Source organism: Schistocerca cancellata, chromosome 1 (genome assembly GCF_023864275.1).
Source record: "Schistocerca cancellata isolate TAMUIC-IGC-003103 chromosome 1, iqSchCanc2.1, whole genome shotgun sequence".
NCBI lineage: Eukaryota > Metazoa > Arthropoda > Insecta > Orthoptera > Acrididae > Schistocerca > Schistocerca cancellata.
In genome coordinates, this window is record NC_064626.1 from 474,721,014 (window position 1) to 474,739,859 (window position 18,846).

At 44.1% G+C, this 18,846-nt stretch overlaps 1 protein-coding gene across 1 annotated transcript in view; it reads left to right on the plus strand.

Moving 5' to 3' along the window:
• Positions 1-18,846, plus strand: part of LOC126183625 (synaptotagmin-14) — a 614,192-nt gene that overhangs the window by 542,924 nt on the left and 52,422 nt on the right. Inside the window, exon 8 of the mRNA XM_049925785.1 lies at positions 5,358-5,515. Coding sequence (XP_049781742.1) covers positions 5,358-5,515 — 158 coding nt within the window. The remainder of the gene's footprint in view (positions 1-5,357; positions 5,516-18,846) is intronic.

The window sequence follows — 18,846 nt, forward strand, 5'->3', positions numbered from 1 at the left end:
AAGTCCATGGACGTGATATGTGGTCATCTAGCCAGATCGTCGCGGAGGTTGTCCGCATTACCGGTACAATTGAATGATTTGCCTCTCGGAGTTGTAGGGTTGAGGGCTTGTAATCTCCTGTGGTGAGATGTGGGGATAGCGTGCTCATGTCCGCTCCCGTGTCGACCAATAGGAACTGGTGTGGCCCGCGGTCATAAATAAACAGTCGCGCGCCGTCTGTCCGTGTGTGTGGCGTGTTATGTGCTTTGGTATCTCCAGCAGAAAACCGGCTTGTTGTAGGGAGGCGGGCTGGTGCGCTTGGCCATTCCGCCGGTGTAGTTTGGGTTGCCGCTGTGGTAGCGGCGTGCGTTGGTGCCGAATCGCGAGTGAAACCAGCAGTAGCCGCTTCTCGCTTTGTTTTGGCTGGGCTGTGTTGTGGCTGCCCGGCCGTTGGCCGTCACCCTTGTTTGTTTATTTCCTGTAGGAGCTCGGTCCGTGCGCCGTGATTGTTGCGGCGCTGCAGCTGTCGCGGCTGGGGTGTAGTTGCAGGGGGAAGGAGGAGGTTGCCCGGGGTTTGCGCTGTGTCTGCCGCTGCTGCTGTCCTCGTCTGATGTGCACCGTATCCGTCGCTGGCGTCGCGGCCGTAGATAGGTGTCCTGGCACTGATCAGTGTCCGGTGGCGAGCGAGCGCCTCCGTCCTACCGGCCAGCTGTAATCGCGTTTCCAATGGCGTGTCCGCAATGTACTAGAAGTGCTGTCTGTATTTGCTGTGGGAGCTCGAGTAACCATAATGACCACAGGGCGCGGTCTGGTAGTAGGTCGTTACCAATTTTCAAGCGCAGTTTGCGCCATAACGCCGATGATGTGTCGTTGCCCAGCGTCGTCTCGTTTATGGCGACGTGCAGTTGTTGCTCCGGCGTGCGTGGTAAACGTTGTAATGTTAAGTGACTACACCATCTCGTACGACTCTCAGTCGGAGTATTTAGCAGCAGATCGCTGACGAGATCCGCTTGTTCACCGAGATGGTTGAGAAGTGTTAACAACTTGATGATGATGATGATGTTTGGTTTGTGGGGCGCTCAACTGCGTGGTTATCAGCGCCCGTACAAGTACCCAGTCTTTGCTCAGTCCAATTTCGCCACTTTCCTGGATGATGATGAAATGATGAGGACAACACAAACACCCAGTCATCTCGAGGCAGGTGAAAATCCCTGACCCCGCCGGGAATCGAACCCGGGACCCCGTGCTCGGGAAGCGAGAACGCTACCGCGAGACCACGAGCGGCGGACAACAACTTGATCTGGTTATCCTCAATCCCTGCTGTCCTCATCATACACTCGCATAAAGAAAACCACACATCTGCTGAGTCTATGTGAATGGGCGGCAGGTGGAGTTTCATAGACGGTGTGTGGTCGTTTTGTGTTAGTCACACTGAGTTGTCGCCGTGCAGCAGTTGCATGGCGTTGCTCGGACCGACTGTGGTGGCCTGATGACGTATGGCCACTGTTTGTTGCACCTGGTGTGGTCAGTTATTCCGGTTGGAGCTGTGGTCCGGCGAGCGCCGCGGCCGACCGGACGGTGACGTCACGCTCGTGGAGTGGCGAGTGTCGCGGCGAGTGTAATATCTCTGTGCCGTCACACGAGTGACGTATAGAGGCATCGGTGGACTGCGGAGAAATATAGTCCTGTCGGATATCACAGTTTTGTGGCGGTGTTTGTCCGTGTGTCCACCGTGCACACTGTGCGTCGCGGCCATCGCGGTTGCTGTGGTGGCGTCGGTGAACGAAACGTAGCGCGCGGCGCGGGTGGTGTAGCACCCCTCGGTCGTAACGCGCGTCGTGGTAGGTGGAGTGAATTCACGGTCGGTCGGAGGCCATCGCGGCGTGGGAGATCCGTGCGGTGTGCCCACAGGATCGGCGGCGTGTCGCGTAATCATCGTCGGCTGGATAAATTCGTGGTAGATCGTCGGCCCACGTGGCATGGTGTTCACTGTAGGCGTAGCGGTGATGTCTGGCTCGAACTTGACGCCCTTCGTTGTCAGTGCGGGCTGCGTAGCAGTCAGGTTGTAATTATTATATCCATCTTGTGGTCGTTGTGCTGTCGATGCGTCTGTTGTGGCATCCTGGTAGCTGTTCCTGTGTGGTCGTGGTAAAACGGTCGAGTCGTGCGTCCGTACCAGCACGCGACGGGCATCAGCGTAACCCGGTGCGAGCTGGGGTGTGGGGTGTGTTGCGGCCAGCGGGGCTGTCACGTTACGGCCGAGGTGTACCGTGGTACGCGGAGCGGCTGCCGTGACGTCACCCGCGTGACGTATGAGAGCGCAAGCTGTTTGCCGAAATATGCCATTCAGTTCAATTTACTGTTAACTGGCACTATCTGTCCCTGAGACCACCAAATACACTGACCTGCATGTTTGTTTGTTGTCACTGAATGTTCGGCGTTTGTTGCGTCACTGTGGTTGGTGCCTGTAATTAACCTGGCAATATCTGACACCTCAATAACGGTAGAGTCACCCCGTTGATAGGGAAACTTGTGAGCAGCATTAGTACTAGCTGAATGCATATCAATTGGAATATTGCACTCGAGAATGGCGGGGGCGGCAGGGTAGCGCCATTGTTCATTAGCGCCGACTGTCGTTGTCCCATCGTTATGTAGTCTGACGAGCTTGAAGGATCTGGGTAACGAACACGATGTTCATGGTGTGTAATGACTGTCAACGTTACCAATTCACATACACAACGTTTATTTATACACATTACTTGGACTGATACAACTTGAACATTTAGCGTCTCAGAACACGCTGTCCAAGACCCAGAGATACTGTTTTTGCAGCGATATTCTTGGGGACAGAAGTCCATAGTGCTTCTGACCCCACACACTGAAAGTTACCAGCAAGATGTTGGCACATAAAACACTATAGGCAGTAAACGCACTGGAACAGCCTGTTGAAAGCCACAGGCTGGATCTTAAGGGAGGCTCGAAGTGCAGTCGAAATATTTCCTCCACATTTGGCGTAGGCTATAATGTCGCCGTGCCCTTTGAGCCGCAAATAAGGGAATATTTTTTCGCTGTTATTTGGGTCTAAGCATCCTTATGTTGGTTTAAGGAACTATTATACGAATGTCAGAGCGTTTTAGGGCTGCCTGGAAGCTTTACACTCTCAGACAGAAAGATGTGGTTTATTTGGGTACAGCATCAATTCGCGATATTGAGTTCTCTTCATGGTGAAAGCTTAAGGAAGTGCTTCTAAGGGATGCTTATAGCATATAGCTAACTGTCATTGCGTCTGTAATCACCTGTTTGTGGCTTTGAAATGAAAATAACTGTTAATGCAATGTTAACCTTGCGTGTGACTGCAACTGACTTCATAAACCGTATAAAAAAGAACGTGCCACAACTCTGCATAGCGCATGGCCATAGCCTCGGGTGTGGTGCCTAAAGGCCCGGGTTCGATTCCCAGCTGGGTCGGAGAATTACTGTGCTTAGGGACTGGGTGTTGTGTTGTCCTTATCATCATCATTTCATTCCCATCGACACGCAATATTTGAAAATTTGTGGTAAGGTCAAATGAGACCAAACAGCTGAAGACATCGATCCCTAAGCTTACACACTACTTAATCTAACTTAAACTAACATACACTAAGGACAACACACACACACCCATGCCCGAGAGAGGACTCGAACCTCCGACTGGGGGAGCCGCGCGAACCGTGAAATGACGCCCTAGACCGCGCGTCTACCCCGCGAGACAGACACGCAGGGGCTTCCTCCCACAAGCTGGAACTATTTGAGTGATCGGTCTAAACGAAGGAGGACGGTGAAGGTTCGAAAAGAACATATCGACGCTACACAAATGAGTCTCCGCGCTTCTGGAAATTTACATGCTTCAAATGCAATTAGAGATCTCGCACAAGGCAGTTTACAAGAATATGTTTGGTGACGCTGGCATGTATGATTTTCTGCCTGTCTTGCGTCTTTTCGAAGTTACACTGTAATCGGAAAAGGACTACCAGCGAAGAGAGCAAACGCTAATGTTAGCATTTAAAAACTGTGAAAAATTTTGTCCGATTTTCCGATTGCAGTGTAACTTCGAAAAGACGCAAGAGAGGCACAAAATTACACATGCCAACAGCACCAAACATATTCAAGTAAACAAACACACAAATTCACTTCAAAATGAGAATAAATTCTCGAAACGCGTAGTGCTAAGCAGCAAAAAATAGGTAAAAGGCGCAATTTCTATTATTTAAATCAAGAAGATATTATTTTATGACAAATAATACGAAACTCTTGGTCGTTATCACACGTTTCAATGTTTTCTGGGGAAGGCCTCGAAGTTGAACATTTGACTTTTACATTCAATGTTAATTTTTCAGGTAGTCTGAAAGACATGTTCAGAGGCTCTTATAAGAAGTGCAGCTCATATGATAGCAAGGTGTCAACGTTTGAGTCACAGTTTTTAGTTTATGACGTATGATCAGCGATAGCAATGAACAGGGCGACGTAGTTAGAAGTAGCCCACCTTCCCTTTGAATGCGAATGCAGTATTTCGACTTCTGAAATAAACAGCTACGACAATGAACAATTTTCTGCAATAACTGATTGTTTGCATTCTTCTATCAGTATTTCAGTGTATTTCGTCAGTTATACGTTCTTCTTTGCGGTCCGCAAAATGACTTTCTCAATAGAAGAAAGAATTGAAATTATGGTAGCATATGTGAAAACAGTTTTATTAAGGAGACTTACAAAATTTTCGGAGTCAAATATCCGGACAGAGGACTACCAGCAAAGAGGGCAATACAAAGTCTGCATAAAAATTGGCGCACCTACGAATCTGTGTGAAATGTGAAATGACAGAGAATTCCTTCAGTTCGCACAGCAGAAGTTAACGGAGACATTTGGCGAGGAATTATTCAGAGCCCAAAGAAGTCTACACATAAATTGGTCCAACAGATACATGTAAGGAAGAGGAGTTGCCAGCGGAGATTGAAAAGTCTTGATTTTAAGCCATATTGTGTGACCGTTGCGCAGCAGTTATGGGAGGATGACAGGAGCGTGTAGAATACTGTACGTGGCTTTTGAATAATGCCGTGTATATCTGAATATGCTTAGATGTGCACAGCTATGTATTGATGTTGCAAGGGGTCACTTTCATCATTTTGTATAAGTGCATTTTTCACTGTATTTATCATTGTAAATAAATGGTGAGTCCATTTCAGCTCTTCGTTTCTGTAGTTTCACTGCATTTCCTTTACGCTTACAGCTGCTTTAATTTGCGCCAGCCTGTAGTTTCATGCACGTTTCTGCTCCCCGTTCGCCGCCATTACTGATAGGTTGAGTGTGAGACAGGCGTGGCCAGCTGATTGTGTGTTTTGCAGAGGATGTGAACAGCATGGGCGTACGCTTCCGGCTGTACGGCTGCGAACGCATGCGGCGCGAGCGCATGATCGGCGAGTGCGTCGTCAGCTTCGCGTCCGTCAACCTGGAGCTGGAAACCGTTCTCTGGCTGGCGCTGGAGCCTCGTGCCAACCTCACGGTGAGCCACCATCCCCTACCAGGGCATCTTGACTGCAGCTCAGTCCTACATACATGACACTGACATGCTGGCGTGACACTAACGCTCCAAGAGCAGAGAAAGCCGGCCATTTCTTAACATAGCATGCGCCGCAAGAATAATATTTGTTTTTATTTCTTTTTCTACTTCATTTATGAAATATTTACTATATTATTACACCTGAAAAATTATTTAAATACCAAGAGATGTGAATGATCGTGTAATAAAGGCAAATAGAACCAAAGCTCATAAATAAAAATAAGCGAACTACCACTCATTCATGAATAGGTATTTTCGAACTCATTTTCATCTTTCCATCTTATCCCACATTTTCACTTCAATGGCATTCCGATCTGTCTTCACAATACATCGAAGGTCATCTTTTTTGTATCCAATTCTTTTAATACGTGCTTGCGTTTTTTCCTTTGTTTCTATGATATTTCGATGACTATATGTTACTATTATGAAAGGCACTTTGTCACATTCCATAATAGTTTTTCACGGAGTCTGATGATTTGTGCTTTCTTACACTTCATTAGATTTTCCACCATACAAATATAATTGTATTTAATCACTTCATCTTCAGAAGACGTTTGCATTCAAAATTATGATGTTTATTGGTATGATGTTTCTGGCTCTGATACAGCAGTAGTTGTGGAACTTCGTTCCTCTATGTGTTATGTTTCACTGCTTTTGTTATTTTATTATCATGACTGAGTTGCAGTTCTCTCTTCAGCAACGAGTTTGATGGCACTCATAAAGTGATTTGGTTCAAAGTGTAGTGAGCAAATATTCATGTTATCTTGCAAGTGCATGAAGTCTTTAATCTTCAGTAACTGCCAGTATTTTATAAGAGAGAAATAAGCAACCAATCATGTAATGTGATGTCAGTATGAAGGCTAAGCCAGTGCGAGCGCTACTGCGTTGTTGTCAGATCTCTCACCCTCCCACACTCCTTGCCCCTCCTAACCTACTCCTCCCTCACCCATCTACATCAAACACGTAATATATAAAATTGTGTCTGTTAGCCTACTGATAGGGAATACAAATGCAGCTTCCTCCATTGTCAGATTTCCAGTGCTTTATCAGATAATTTTTGCCCAATTAATTATCTTTGTCGCTATAAAATTTATTATCCTGTAGCCATAATTTACTATCCCAGGATTCTTACCCTTTTTCTTATCGCCACAGTTTATTACCCAATTTATTATCCTTATCACTAGAATTTATTACCCTGAGATACTTGCCCTTTGCCTTGTCACTGTAATTTATCAGCCGGTTAGGGGAAACTATTATTGTGTTGGTGGAGAAGGATGTTTCTTTAGGATCCTTGTCACTCATGTTTATTATCCAATTAGGATAATACATTGTGTGCAGGTAACATTATTGGGACCAGGGGAGTTGCAGGGACGCTTTATTTAATGGTAAAACACTTACGTGGGTGTTTCGACACTTCAGAATCTATCACTACACAGCACAGAGACTGCTGGAGCCGCCAGATACAGCGTTTAGCCTGCCACTTTGCGTGGGACAGAAGACAGGCGCGACAGATGCCTGTCTCATTCAGTATAACCCATTTCACCCAGCACCCCACAACAGAGATGCCTTTCCTTCCTCTGTCATCTCACGTACCTTAGACCAACAATTGCCCTGTGAGGCAAAAGCACATTGCAGAGCTACTTTAAGAGTAATGGAAGGTTTAGATGTTTAATGTAAGCGACCTCCATTTTTTCCACTTGCCATTTGAGACTAGATAGTCGACATGGTTTACTTTAATGTCGATTTTCGGTTAGGAGCTGTATATGTCGGTTTTCGGTTAGGAGTTGTATGTACCTCCTGCCGCTTGGACAGTGCACATGCATGAAATTGCTCCCCCCCCCCCCCTTCTTAGTTGCTTGTAGAGTGCTTTGTCCTCTACACCATGCATAGAATATCAGATAAAAACTAACCGGACACCAACTAGTTGACATTTATATGAGCTGTGTCCATCATTCGGAACACACAATATATTTAAAAAGATTATCGTGACTCGTGATAGAGAAACAGTTTTTTTTTTTTTTTTACAAACAAACTCATTACTTACATATCGTTCCAAAGATGGGACAATGTCTCCCTGGTTAAAGAATTGTAGGTTAGACACTCTAGGATGAAGCCAAGGTCGAATGAATCATTGTACAGTACACATAACACAGTTTTCTTCCATTCCATTAGGAGTACAACCTTTAAACAGTGTATTATATAGTAACTTCTCGCGTTTAAATTACAATTATGCGTTGTTTAGTGGTTTCATGGTCCAAGTAACATTGTACATGCACACAAGTGGGTCAGACTACTTTTATTATCCTCTACAATAGTGTTTAGGTCATGTGGAAGGGTGAGTCAGACAATGAACTTCGTTGCCAGTACACTTTGAAGATGAAGCAAATCCAAGAGACTGCATACACTGCGCGTGTCGAGCTGTCTCCAGAGCCGGCCAGAGTGGCCGAGCCGTTCTAGGCGCTTCAGTCTGGTACCGCGCGACCGCTACGGTCGCAGTTTCGAATCCTGCCTCGGGCATGGATGTGTGTGATGTCCTTAGGTTAGTTAGGTTTAAGTAGTTCTAAGTTCTAGGGGACTGATGACCTCAGCTGTTAAGTCCCATAGTGCTCAGAGCCATTATACCATCTCCAGAATATTGCTGTGTATTCTGAAATCCTTACCAGAAAGGACTGATGGTTCTTTAGAGAAGGATACAATCGATTTAGCTTCCCATCCTTACCTAATCCGCACTTGTGTACCCTCTGCTGTTTACAATAGATAACATTGTACACTCCATAAAGCTTTGCCCAGATGATGATATTGTCTTTGTGAAGACTGTACCGAAAATCAGATCCATAACACTGGCAAGCCACCATATGGCATGCGATACAGATTGTCTGGTACATCCATCCTTTAACCCAATCCCCATTCAATTTGTGAAACTCTGTCGAAAGAATGATTTCGGAAAGCGTCAATACCAGCTCTAATTATTTAGTTTTTCTCATTGTGGTGATTTCGCATGATGTACATGGGAGCTAGCAATATGTTGCCCATCTCTGTCGCAGAACGTTCTCTCTCTGTTTTTGAACAGTAAACCTCTCTGTGATGCACCACATTTCTTTTGTAGCATCTACCACTGGAGTTTGTTTAGCATCCCCTCAAAGTTCTTGCACTGTCTAAATGATAATTTGCGTGCCGTTCGGCATTGAAACTAAAGTATCCACCAAAAGTGGTCAAAAAGTAAAGACTCATGAATAAGTTTTATTGAATTCAGGGAACTTAATTTTCCTTCTTGAAAACAAGTCTTGAAGTAGCCATGAACGAAATAAATCCTTCTGGTTACACTTAAAACACTACTTGAGTCAGAGTACCTAGTAATTGCAAATAGATAAAGTGCTCTAAACTGAAGTTAATTACTAAATGATTACGGCAGACAAAGGCCAGTAATAGGAAAGAATTAAGATAAATATAATCGAAGGTAGACTGCATCTAGAATGGAAGCAAACACTGTTACAAAATGTTACTAACTATTTATTATACAAAATACCACATTAGCAAAAATTCACGTCCCGACAGAGCAGTCCAAAGCTAACATGTTGAGAACTCTGACTAAGTTCGAGTTAGTCACCGAAGAATAGCCCACTATTAAGTTTCCAGTACGACGAAAACATAGTAAAGTCCAGAATTCATACAAGCCCACTCACAGAAACACTAACATGAAGCTTTGCTTTGTCGTCGCGGCGGCTCCAAAGTGAGTTCCTGATTGAAGAAATGCATGAACATGTAGTGTCTGGCTTGGAAGCACACTGAGAGTGAACTGGCCTCCTAATGCGCCCACGTCGACCTAAGTACAGCACTTGGCTCCACGATACAGTCGGTGTTGCTTTGTCACATGTCTGACGTAGAAAAGAGGTCCGTGGGTCCCGAGCAGTGACCTCTGCTGACGCATTGGGCGCTCGCTGATGGCCGTGTGTAGCACGGCAGCCCCTCGAGTTTCATCTGTGGGGAAGCAGGCTGCCTGCATAGCTTGGATGTAGTGTGAGTTGCAGAGAGAGTTGAAAAAGTCCCACCTCGTCACCAGGCTGAGAGATTGGACACCCATGCAACGACCTCAAGCAGTGTTGTGTTCGAGCTGATTACAAAGAAGGTGGGGATTGCGAAATCCACTTCCATGGGCACTGTAGCTGGCAGTCCTGATGTGTCTTCTTGAAAACCTCTCTAGGTACTGTGATTCAGCACCACCTTCCCTCTGGAAAGGGAGGAAAGACAGGGATCCATGTCGGGGATCATAGAGAAGCAGAATCCCAGTCGACAGTACATGGAGTCCCTGAGAGGTCGCCCCCTCCTCCCCAGTAGTCGACAGTAAATGAGAGCTGAGCCTAGCTGGCAGCAACCAGCACACCCAGCGCCCATTTCTGCGGGACTGGTGTGGGCAGGCCTCGAGTGGTCGGTAACATTGGCAGTTGCCAACGACCGGATTGTCTGGAGCCAGTCTGTAAGGAGCCCACATAATGTAAGTCATAGACTGAAAACAGTGCGCCAAAAAACATGGAAAATGAGGTAGAAAACTGAGTGTGCAGAAGCACTAGTGATGAGATTTCCTTGTGCAAAAGCACATAGAATCAAAGTTGTTGTGTGAGATTATGTAGGATAAAAAATTGTTGTGTAGAAGTACTGGGGAGCGAAAGGTGCCACGCAGGAGCACCTGAGAGGAAAACTGGCCACATGAAAGCACTAGGGATGTAATGTTGTTCCAAAGCATCAGGGAAAAAAGTATGTTGTATGGAAGCTCATAGGATAAGAAAGTGTTGTGTGGAAGCACTAGGGAGAGTAATTTGGTGTACAGAAGCGCTTTGGAGGGCAAAGTATTGTGCAGAAGTACTTGGGATGAATAGTTGCTGTGCAGAAGCAGTTGGGACAAATGTTTGGTGTGAGGATGCAGTTGGGGTAAATCTCTGGTGTACAGATGCACTTGGGAGAAATTAGGGTGCTGCGTGCTTGAATTAGGCATGTGAAGGGAATGTCTAAAACATGTGCAAGGATGAGGTACAAAAAGCAGCAGAAAGTGCGTTCATGAGGTGGGAACGGACTAGAACAGGCGGAGAAGAGGAGGCACAATGATGGAAGCATTCTGGGAGTCATCAGAGGAAGAACCATGGAGGATCAAAGTAGAAGACTGTGCAGCTGCTGTGTTTGGAGGAGGAAACTGTAGCGATGTAGTCCAGTCGTAGACCCTTGTGGAGCGCTGGGGACGAAGGCAGGAGGCGTGTGGTGTCATGATAATGGTGACCATGGGGTCTGGTGTGCCAGGAGTATGGTGCAGCACCAGTGGTGTCCAGAGATGCCGGACCTGGGAGCATGGACGTGCAATGGCTAGGTACCTCCAGAGCTGTGAAGACGCTTACTCCAGGATTGGATGCTGTGCCTGAGACTGTGGCGCAGCCTGAAGGCCAGGAACCCCAAAGGGCAACTCTGACGTCATGGAATGCACGCCAGAGGTTCCAGAAGACAGCGTTGCATCTGCCAGTAGTCTCACAGTAACGAGTAGATAGAAGGTAGCCCTGCACTAGACACTGGAGCAGGCACAACATACACCATCTCAAAATATGTAGTGGAAATGAATTGGGCACAAACACGGAAAACTGGTAACAGAAACTAGTGTGTACCAAGCAGACCAAAAGTCACATAGGCGAGAAGAGAAACAACAAAACTTTCACTGCGTGCGAAAAATAAAGACCCACAACTATCATGATGCCAACAGCTGTGGGACAAGAAGTACAAAGGTGGCACAGGAACCACAAAAGCCACAGGAAGATACGAAAGAACAAGCAAAGCACTATGCACCTGGGCTAGAAGGGCAAATGTAAGCACTGATTTGGAAAAACAACAAACACTTCATTACCAGTTAAAGTATCTGCCATAGGTGGTCAAAAAGTTTTATTGAATTAAAGGAACTTAAAATTCCTTCTTGGAAACAAGTCTTGAAATAGTGATGGACGAAATAAATCCTTCTGGTTTCAAGACAAAATAGTAGCTGAGGCAGAGTGCTTAATAATTGTAAATAGACAAAGTGTTCTAACCTGAAGTTAACCACTAAATAGTTACGGCGACCAGAGGCTGGTGATAAAAAATAATTTATTTAATGCCTCTAGCACGAAAGTAAACACTGCTATGAAATGTTACTACTTTTTATTACACAAAGCACTATAGTGTACTAGGATAAAAGTTCAAGTTCCGACAGTACATTCCAAAGTTACAAATGTTTTGTAAACCACTTCTTTTGTAAATGGATTATGTTTCCCTAGGATTTCTCCAAAGCATCTCAACGTGGCACCTACTATTTCTCATGTTTTGTTTTATGTGGTCATTCCACTTTAGGTTGCTCTGGATGGTTGCTTTCAGGTGTTTTACGTTAGTTTCTGTTTGTAGTGATTTGACATCAGTAGGCCTATTGTAATTGTACAGAATTGGATTTGTAGGCCAATTTCTGCGCCCTAAATTATGTTTGGTTACATTTGGAGTCATCTCCCAGGACCTGCAGCAATCAGCAATCATCTTAGGTCTTCCTGCAATTTCCTACCGTTTTCTGTTGTTGCTGTCTTCTTGTTCGCAACCGCATCTTCTGTGAACAGCCTCATGGACTTCTGACATTAAACGCTGGATCATCTATATTGGTGCTGCTTCATGGGTATGCCACGACCAATCAATAATGTAATACGATTTTATCAGTAGTACCAGTATGTTACGTATGTGTATTTTTGATGGCTATAGAACAAGTAAATTACAACTGTAGTGTCACATGTATTTGGTACTTGAAATATTATGTATTTTGATAAATAATTAATACTAATAAACGCCGGCCATGGTGGCCGAGCGGTTCTAGGCACTTCAGTCCGGAAACACGCGGCTGCTGCGGTCGCAGGTTCGAATCCTGCCTCGGGCGTGGATGTGTGTAATGTCCTTAGGTTAATTATATTTAAGTAGTTCTAAGTATAGGGCACTGATGACCTTAGATGTTAAGTCCCATAGTGCTTAGAGCCATTTTGAATACTAATAAATAACAAATTTTTGATTTATGTTCAGTGATCTGTAATCACACTTGCATAATATAATAGGCACCCTGCATGTGTGTCGTACACATACCGCTACTCTCCACCCCAAAACACCTACTTATGGAGGAAATTTAGCTGCGTTCATTACCGCCCCCCTCCCACTTACATTGTCGCATGACAGCTAGCTTGCATCCTTTTGTGGTAATGCCATACAAACTGTAAGGTTCCAGTGTAATTGTACAGGTGTACTACAACAAGCAGCATGGTGTGTTTTCATACACACAACGTTACTCCACACCCCAAAACAGTTACTTAAGTGGGAAATTTTATGAAAATAGCAGCCTCATAGTATTTTTATATGTGATATGTCATTCCCAAGTGAACATTACGTCCCATTCAGGCAACTGTATAGAACAACCAAAGTAAAGAAGAAGGTAAAGCCAACCACCTGTTAATGTTGGACGGTACCCTAGCAGGAGTCACTATAATGTATGAATAAATCTGATATTGCTTTAGCAGAACTAAGACGAGTTTTCTTACAAAATAATACAGGGAAGCTAGACCTGGAAATGTCATTGTTTACTTTGTTACAAAGATCAAATGAATTTCTTATGATCGGAAATCTGTAATCATACTTCCATATTATGATAAACAACCTATTCACATAAAAATAAAATCTATACATACAGGGGACAGACTGCCATGGGATCGCAATCAGTAAAAGATGCTAAAATATTTTGGGAACGCCCTCCTATGTAGAGAGAGATGACCAGTGTAATAGAATAAGAAAAACCAGAGTTGACATGGAAAGATTCAGATTTTTCCCCAATGTGAACCTGTATACTATTCAGCAAATGATTTGTTTGATTACACTGAGTCATTTAGCAAACAAAAAAATTCGATTCTGGCGTCAGATTTGTGACTGTATCCAGCAGGTTTCAAGTAGATCGAACTCCAATATGTGGAAAAAGTCAACAGATGTAATTAATTAACATGCAAAAATTTGGGTGTCTAATAAAAGCTTCGTACATTTTTTCCCCAGGTGCTATTCGAAAGTGGAATGGTCGAGAAGTAATCTCTGAAACCTATGCCAAGCACTTGGATGAGAACTGTAGAGTAGTTTGTTACAGTTTTGTTGTATGTAATACGCTGTATGGAGCAAACTGTCAAAACTTGTGTGTGTATTGAGTATTGAACCGGGGACCTAGAAACGACGGAGATGCTTAGTCCTGCCATAGCCCTCAGTAGTTCACAACCCCACAGCAGGTCAAAACAGTCCACTCCCCTCGCAGCCGCTCCACATGGTCATGCGTTTTGGCCCCCAGTGGACCGGCACGCCTTCCCGCTCGGGAAGCAGCGCGTTAGACTGCGCGGCTAGCCAGGTGGGCGTCAAAACTTTGTTTGTTTGTCTGTAACTGAAACACTATCAGAAATATTAAAAAATCTTTTATATGAATGAATTTTTATTCAAAATGTGTTGCGTTCGGTGCAAAGTCATCGATTTCGACACAAAATACACTGATTTTTATTAGAATTTCTAACATATATTTCATACCCTATCGATAATCCTCATCCAAACATTTCTTAACTAAACAACACAGTGCGATCAAGCAAATCGTCCTCTGACTGGTATGTAGACCAGTGTGGATGGAAAAAACAGAACATCTAAATCTTTCCATACAGGCATTGATTTCTCTTATTCTGTTTTCATCACCATTTCCCCTCATATAGGATAGTGCCGCATCGTTTTATAGAATGTATCCCATGACACTCTCTATCCTGTATGTACAGATGTTATTTATACACAAGCAGGTTGACTATCACAGTACAGGATTATGATTACAGATCTCTAATCACTAAAGAAAAATTCATTCGATCGTTGTACCAGAGTAAACAATATTATTACCGCATCTAAGAGGAAATTGTCTGCACTATTTTGTCAAAAAAATCGTCTTATTTTGCTAAAACCGATATCAAAGTCAGCCATACATTATAGTGACACATGCTAGAATAATAAATGTACAGAGCTAAATTTCCTCCCTAAGTAGGTGTTTTGGGGTGGAGAGTAATAGTATGTGTACAAAACACATGCGGGTTACCTATAGTAAAATGCAAGAGTGATTAGAGATCTCTGATCACGAATGAAGAAAAGTCGATCTTATTTCAAAATAATATTGTCGATATTAGTTATACAAAATACATAACATTTTGAGTATAAAACCTGTGACGCTACTATCTTAATTTAATTGTTCCATAGCCATAAAAATACGCATGCATCACATGTTGGTACTACTTATAAAACTGCACGTGATTGGTTGATTGTTACATTTTGACACACCATTGCAGTTCATGAAAAGGACGTCATCTTCGTTGCTGTTCTTGGTGACTTGTGAGGTACTAGCCATGTGGCTAGTCCTTCTGTTTAGTAGCAGGAGCAGGGCAACTTCAGCAAGCAGTTCCGCACAACCTGTAGACTCTTTAGATGCTCCAACGTTACACAACACTACTGTGGCGTGTTCCAGCACAGGTCGCACCAGTGTGAGGTATAGGATGACACCTAGGCACAGTGGAAGTATGGACATCCAGTTAAGCACAGGATAGAGTGCCCGCAACCTGTTAGTTGCCTTCATTCAGGTTTCTTCAATGTGTGGGTGCTAGGTTAGGCACCTGTCTTACCTTACCCCAAGATACCTGGCAGTCCACAACCCAGACACCATGGTGCCACATATCATGATTTTGTGGTAGCCAGGTGGGATGGGTCATCTCTAAATAGGGATAGCCCATGTTTTGGTGCCGTTGAACTCAAAAAGCTCCCATCTAATGTAAAGCAATAAATTGGGATTCCCTACCAAGTCAAAAGAAGACAAAAACTGTACATCATTAGCAAATCTTTCTATGAATAATTTGAACATCTCTCCATTCAGGGAATGAAAACTTCTGTTACTTACATGACATGTAGCAATGTTTGTCATGATCTATGACAAATAACAATATGCTGAGCAGTCAGAACATTATTACTGTACCCCCCACCCCCCACCCCTCCCCCAATAGCCAGTATGTCCACCTCTGGAAGAATAAAAGTGGTGCTATATTGTGGCATGGAAGCAATCAGGCCTTGGTAGGTCACTGGAGGGGGTTGTCACTACAGCTACACACAGAAGTCCCCAACTCCTGGGGAGGAGGGCCGAAAGCTCTGATGCACAGTCAATCACATACCAGATGTGTTCGATTGGGTTCAAACCTGGTGATCTGGGAACCAGAACATCAACTGGAATTCACCACTGTGTTCCTTGAACCACTTCATCGCACTTCTAGCCTTGTGACATGTCACATTATCTTGTTGAAAAATGCTACTGCTGTCAGAAAGCATGATCATCATCAAGGGTTGTAAGTAATCTGCAACCATTGTATGATACACCTCGGCTCTCATGGTGTCTTGCACGAGCTCCACTGGACCCATGGATGCCCACATGCTGTTAGTAGTAGTTTATCCTGTAGTGAAGTAGAAGTGGATAGTTCCTGTGAATTATTATGGGTGGAGGTTACACTCAACAACCGAGCTAGGTTAATAATTGGCTACTTTTACCAACCTCCCGACTCAGCAGCATTAGTGGCAGAACATCATCATCATCTTGGACAGTTTCCAGCCACTGGCTGGGTCTGTCGGGAACACAAGCCTCTCCATCATGTTCTGTCTTTCCACCATTCCCCCTCTTCCACCTTCGTCCAGTTCTCTCCTCTTCTCGTCACACATTCCTTCACTCCCTTCACCCATCTATCTCTTGGTCTTCCTCTGGGCCTCTTCCCCTCCAGTTGCAGATCAAACATCCTCTTAGGAATTCTTCCCTCATCCATTCTCTTCATGTGTCCATACCACTGCAGTCTTGATTTTTCTATCCTGTCCTGTACTGGTTCCTCCTTTAGTCTTTCCCTCACATACTCATTTCGCAATCTGTCTCGTCTTGTTACACCCATCCTGCTCCTCTGGAACTTCATTTCGCTTGCCTGTATTCTACTTTTGTCGCTTTTGTTCATTACCCATGTCTCACTTCCGTATGCCAATATGGGGACAAAGTAGGTTCGGTATATAATTCCCTTGGATTCCTGTGGCACCTCCTTGCTCCAAATAAGCCCCCTAATGCATTTGTAGAACTGCCCTGCTTTTCTGCACCTTTCATTTATTTCCATTGCGTTTCCCCCCTTACTTTCAATCACGCTTCCCAGGTACTTGAAGTTCTCTACCACTTGTAGTTTTTCCCCGCCACAAGTTATATCCACATTTGGCCTATTCGTCTTCCTTGTTGTGACAATTATTTCACTTTTCTTTGCAGAGAAATGCATTCCATATTGTGCTGCCGTTGCCTCCCATGCATCTAACTGCTCTTGCACCTCCTTCTCGCAATTTCCCCATAACATCAGGTCATCGGCAAAAAGCACTGAGAGAAAATTTGGAATACATTTCACATAAATTTTCTGAGCATGTTATAGTCTTAGGTGGAGATTTCAATTTACCAGATATAGACTGGGACATTCAGATGTTTAGGATGGGTGGTAGGGACAGAGCATCGAGTGACATTATACCCAGTGCACTATCCGAAAATTACCGCGAGCAATTAAACAGAGAACCGACTCGTGGAGATAACATCTTGGACCTACTGATAACAAACAGACCCGAACTTTTCGACTCTGTAAGCGCAGAACAGGGAATCAGTGATCATAAGGCTGTTGCAGCAACCCTGAATATGGAAGTTAATAGGAATATAAAAAAAGGGAGGAAGGTTTATCTGTTTAGCAAGAGTAATAGAAGGCAGATTTCAGACTACCTAACAGATCAAAACGAAAATTTCTGTTCCGACACTGACAATGTTGAGTGTTTATGGAAAAAGTTCAAGGCAATCGTAAAATGCGTTTTAGACAGGTACATGCCGAGTAAAACTGTAAGGGACAGGAAAAACCCACCGTGGTACAACAACAAAGTTAGGAAACTACTGCGAAAGCAAAGAGAGCTTCACTCCAAGTTTAAACGCTGCCAAAACCTCTCAGACAAACAGAAGCTAAACGATGTCAAAGTTAGCGTAAGGAGGGCTATGTGTGAAGCATTCAGTGAATTCAAAAGTAAAATTCTATGTACCGATTTGACAGAAAATCCTAGGAAGTTCTGGTCTTACGTTAAATCAGTAAGTGGCTCAAAACAGCATATCCAGACACTCCGGGATGATAAAGGCATTGAAACAGAGGATGACACATGTAAAGCTGAAATATTAAACACCTTTTTCCAAAGCTGTTTCACAGAGGAAGACTGCACTGCAGTTCCTTCTCTAAATCCTCGCACAAATGAAAAAATGGCTGACATCGAAATAAGTGTCCAAGGAATAGAAAAGCAACTGGAATCACTCAACAGAGGAAAGTCCACTGGACCTGACGGGATACCAATTCGATTCTACACAGAGTACGCGAAAGAACTTGCCTCCCTTCTAACAGCCGTGTACTGCAAGTCTCTAGAGGAACGGAAGGTTCCAAATGATTGGAAAAGAGCACAGGTAGTTCCAGTCTTTAAGAAGGGTCGTCGAGCAGATGCGCAAAACTATAGACCTATATCTCTGACGTCGATCTGTTGTAGAATTTTAGAACATGTTTTTTGCTCGAGTATCATGTCGTTTTTGGAAACCCAGAATCTACTATGTAGGAATCAACATGGATTCCGGAAACAGCAATCGTGTGAGACCCAACTCACTTTATTTGTTCATGAGGCCCAGAAAATATTAGATACAGGCTCTTAGGTAGATGCTATTTTTCTTGACTTCCGGAAGGCATTCGATACAGTTCCGCACTGTTGCCTGATAAACAAAGTAAGAGCCTACGGAATATCAGACCAGCTGTGTGGCTGGATTGAAGAGTTTTTAGCAAACAGAACACAGCATGTTGTTATCAATGGAGAGACGTCTACAGATGTTAAAGTAACCTCTGGCATGCTACAGGGGAGTGTTATGGGACCATTACTTTTCACAATATATATAAATGACCTAGTAGATAGTGTCAGAAGTTCCATGTGGCTTTTCACGGATGATGCTGTAGTATACAGAGAAGTTGCAGCATTAGAAAATTGTAGCGAAATGCAGGAAGATCTGCAGCGGATAGGCACGTGGTTCACGGAGTGGCAACTGACCCTTAAAATAGACAAATGTAATATATTGCGAATACATAGAAAGAAGGATCCTTTATCCTATTATTATATGATAGCGG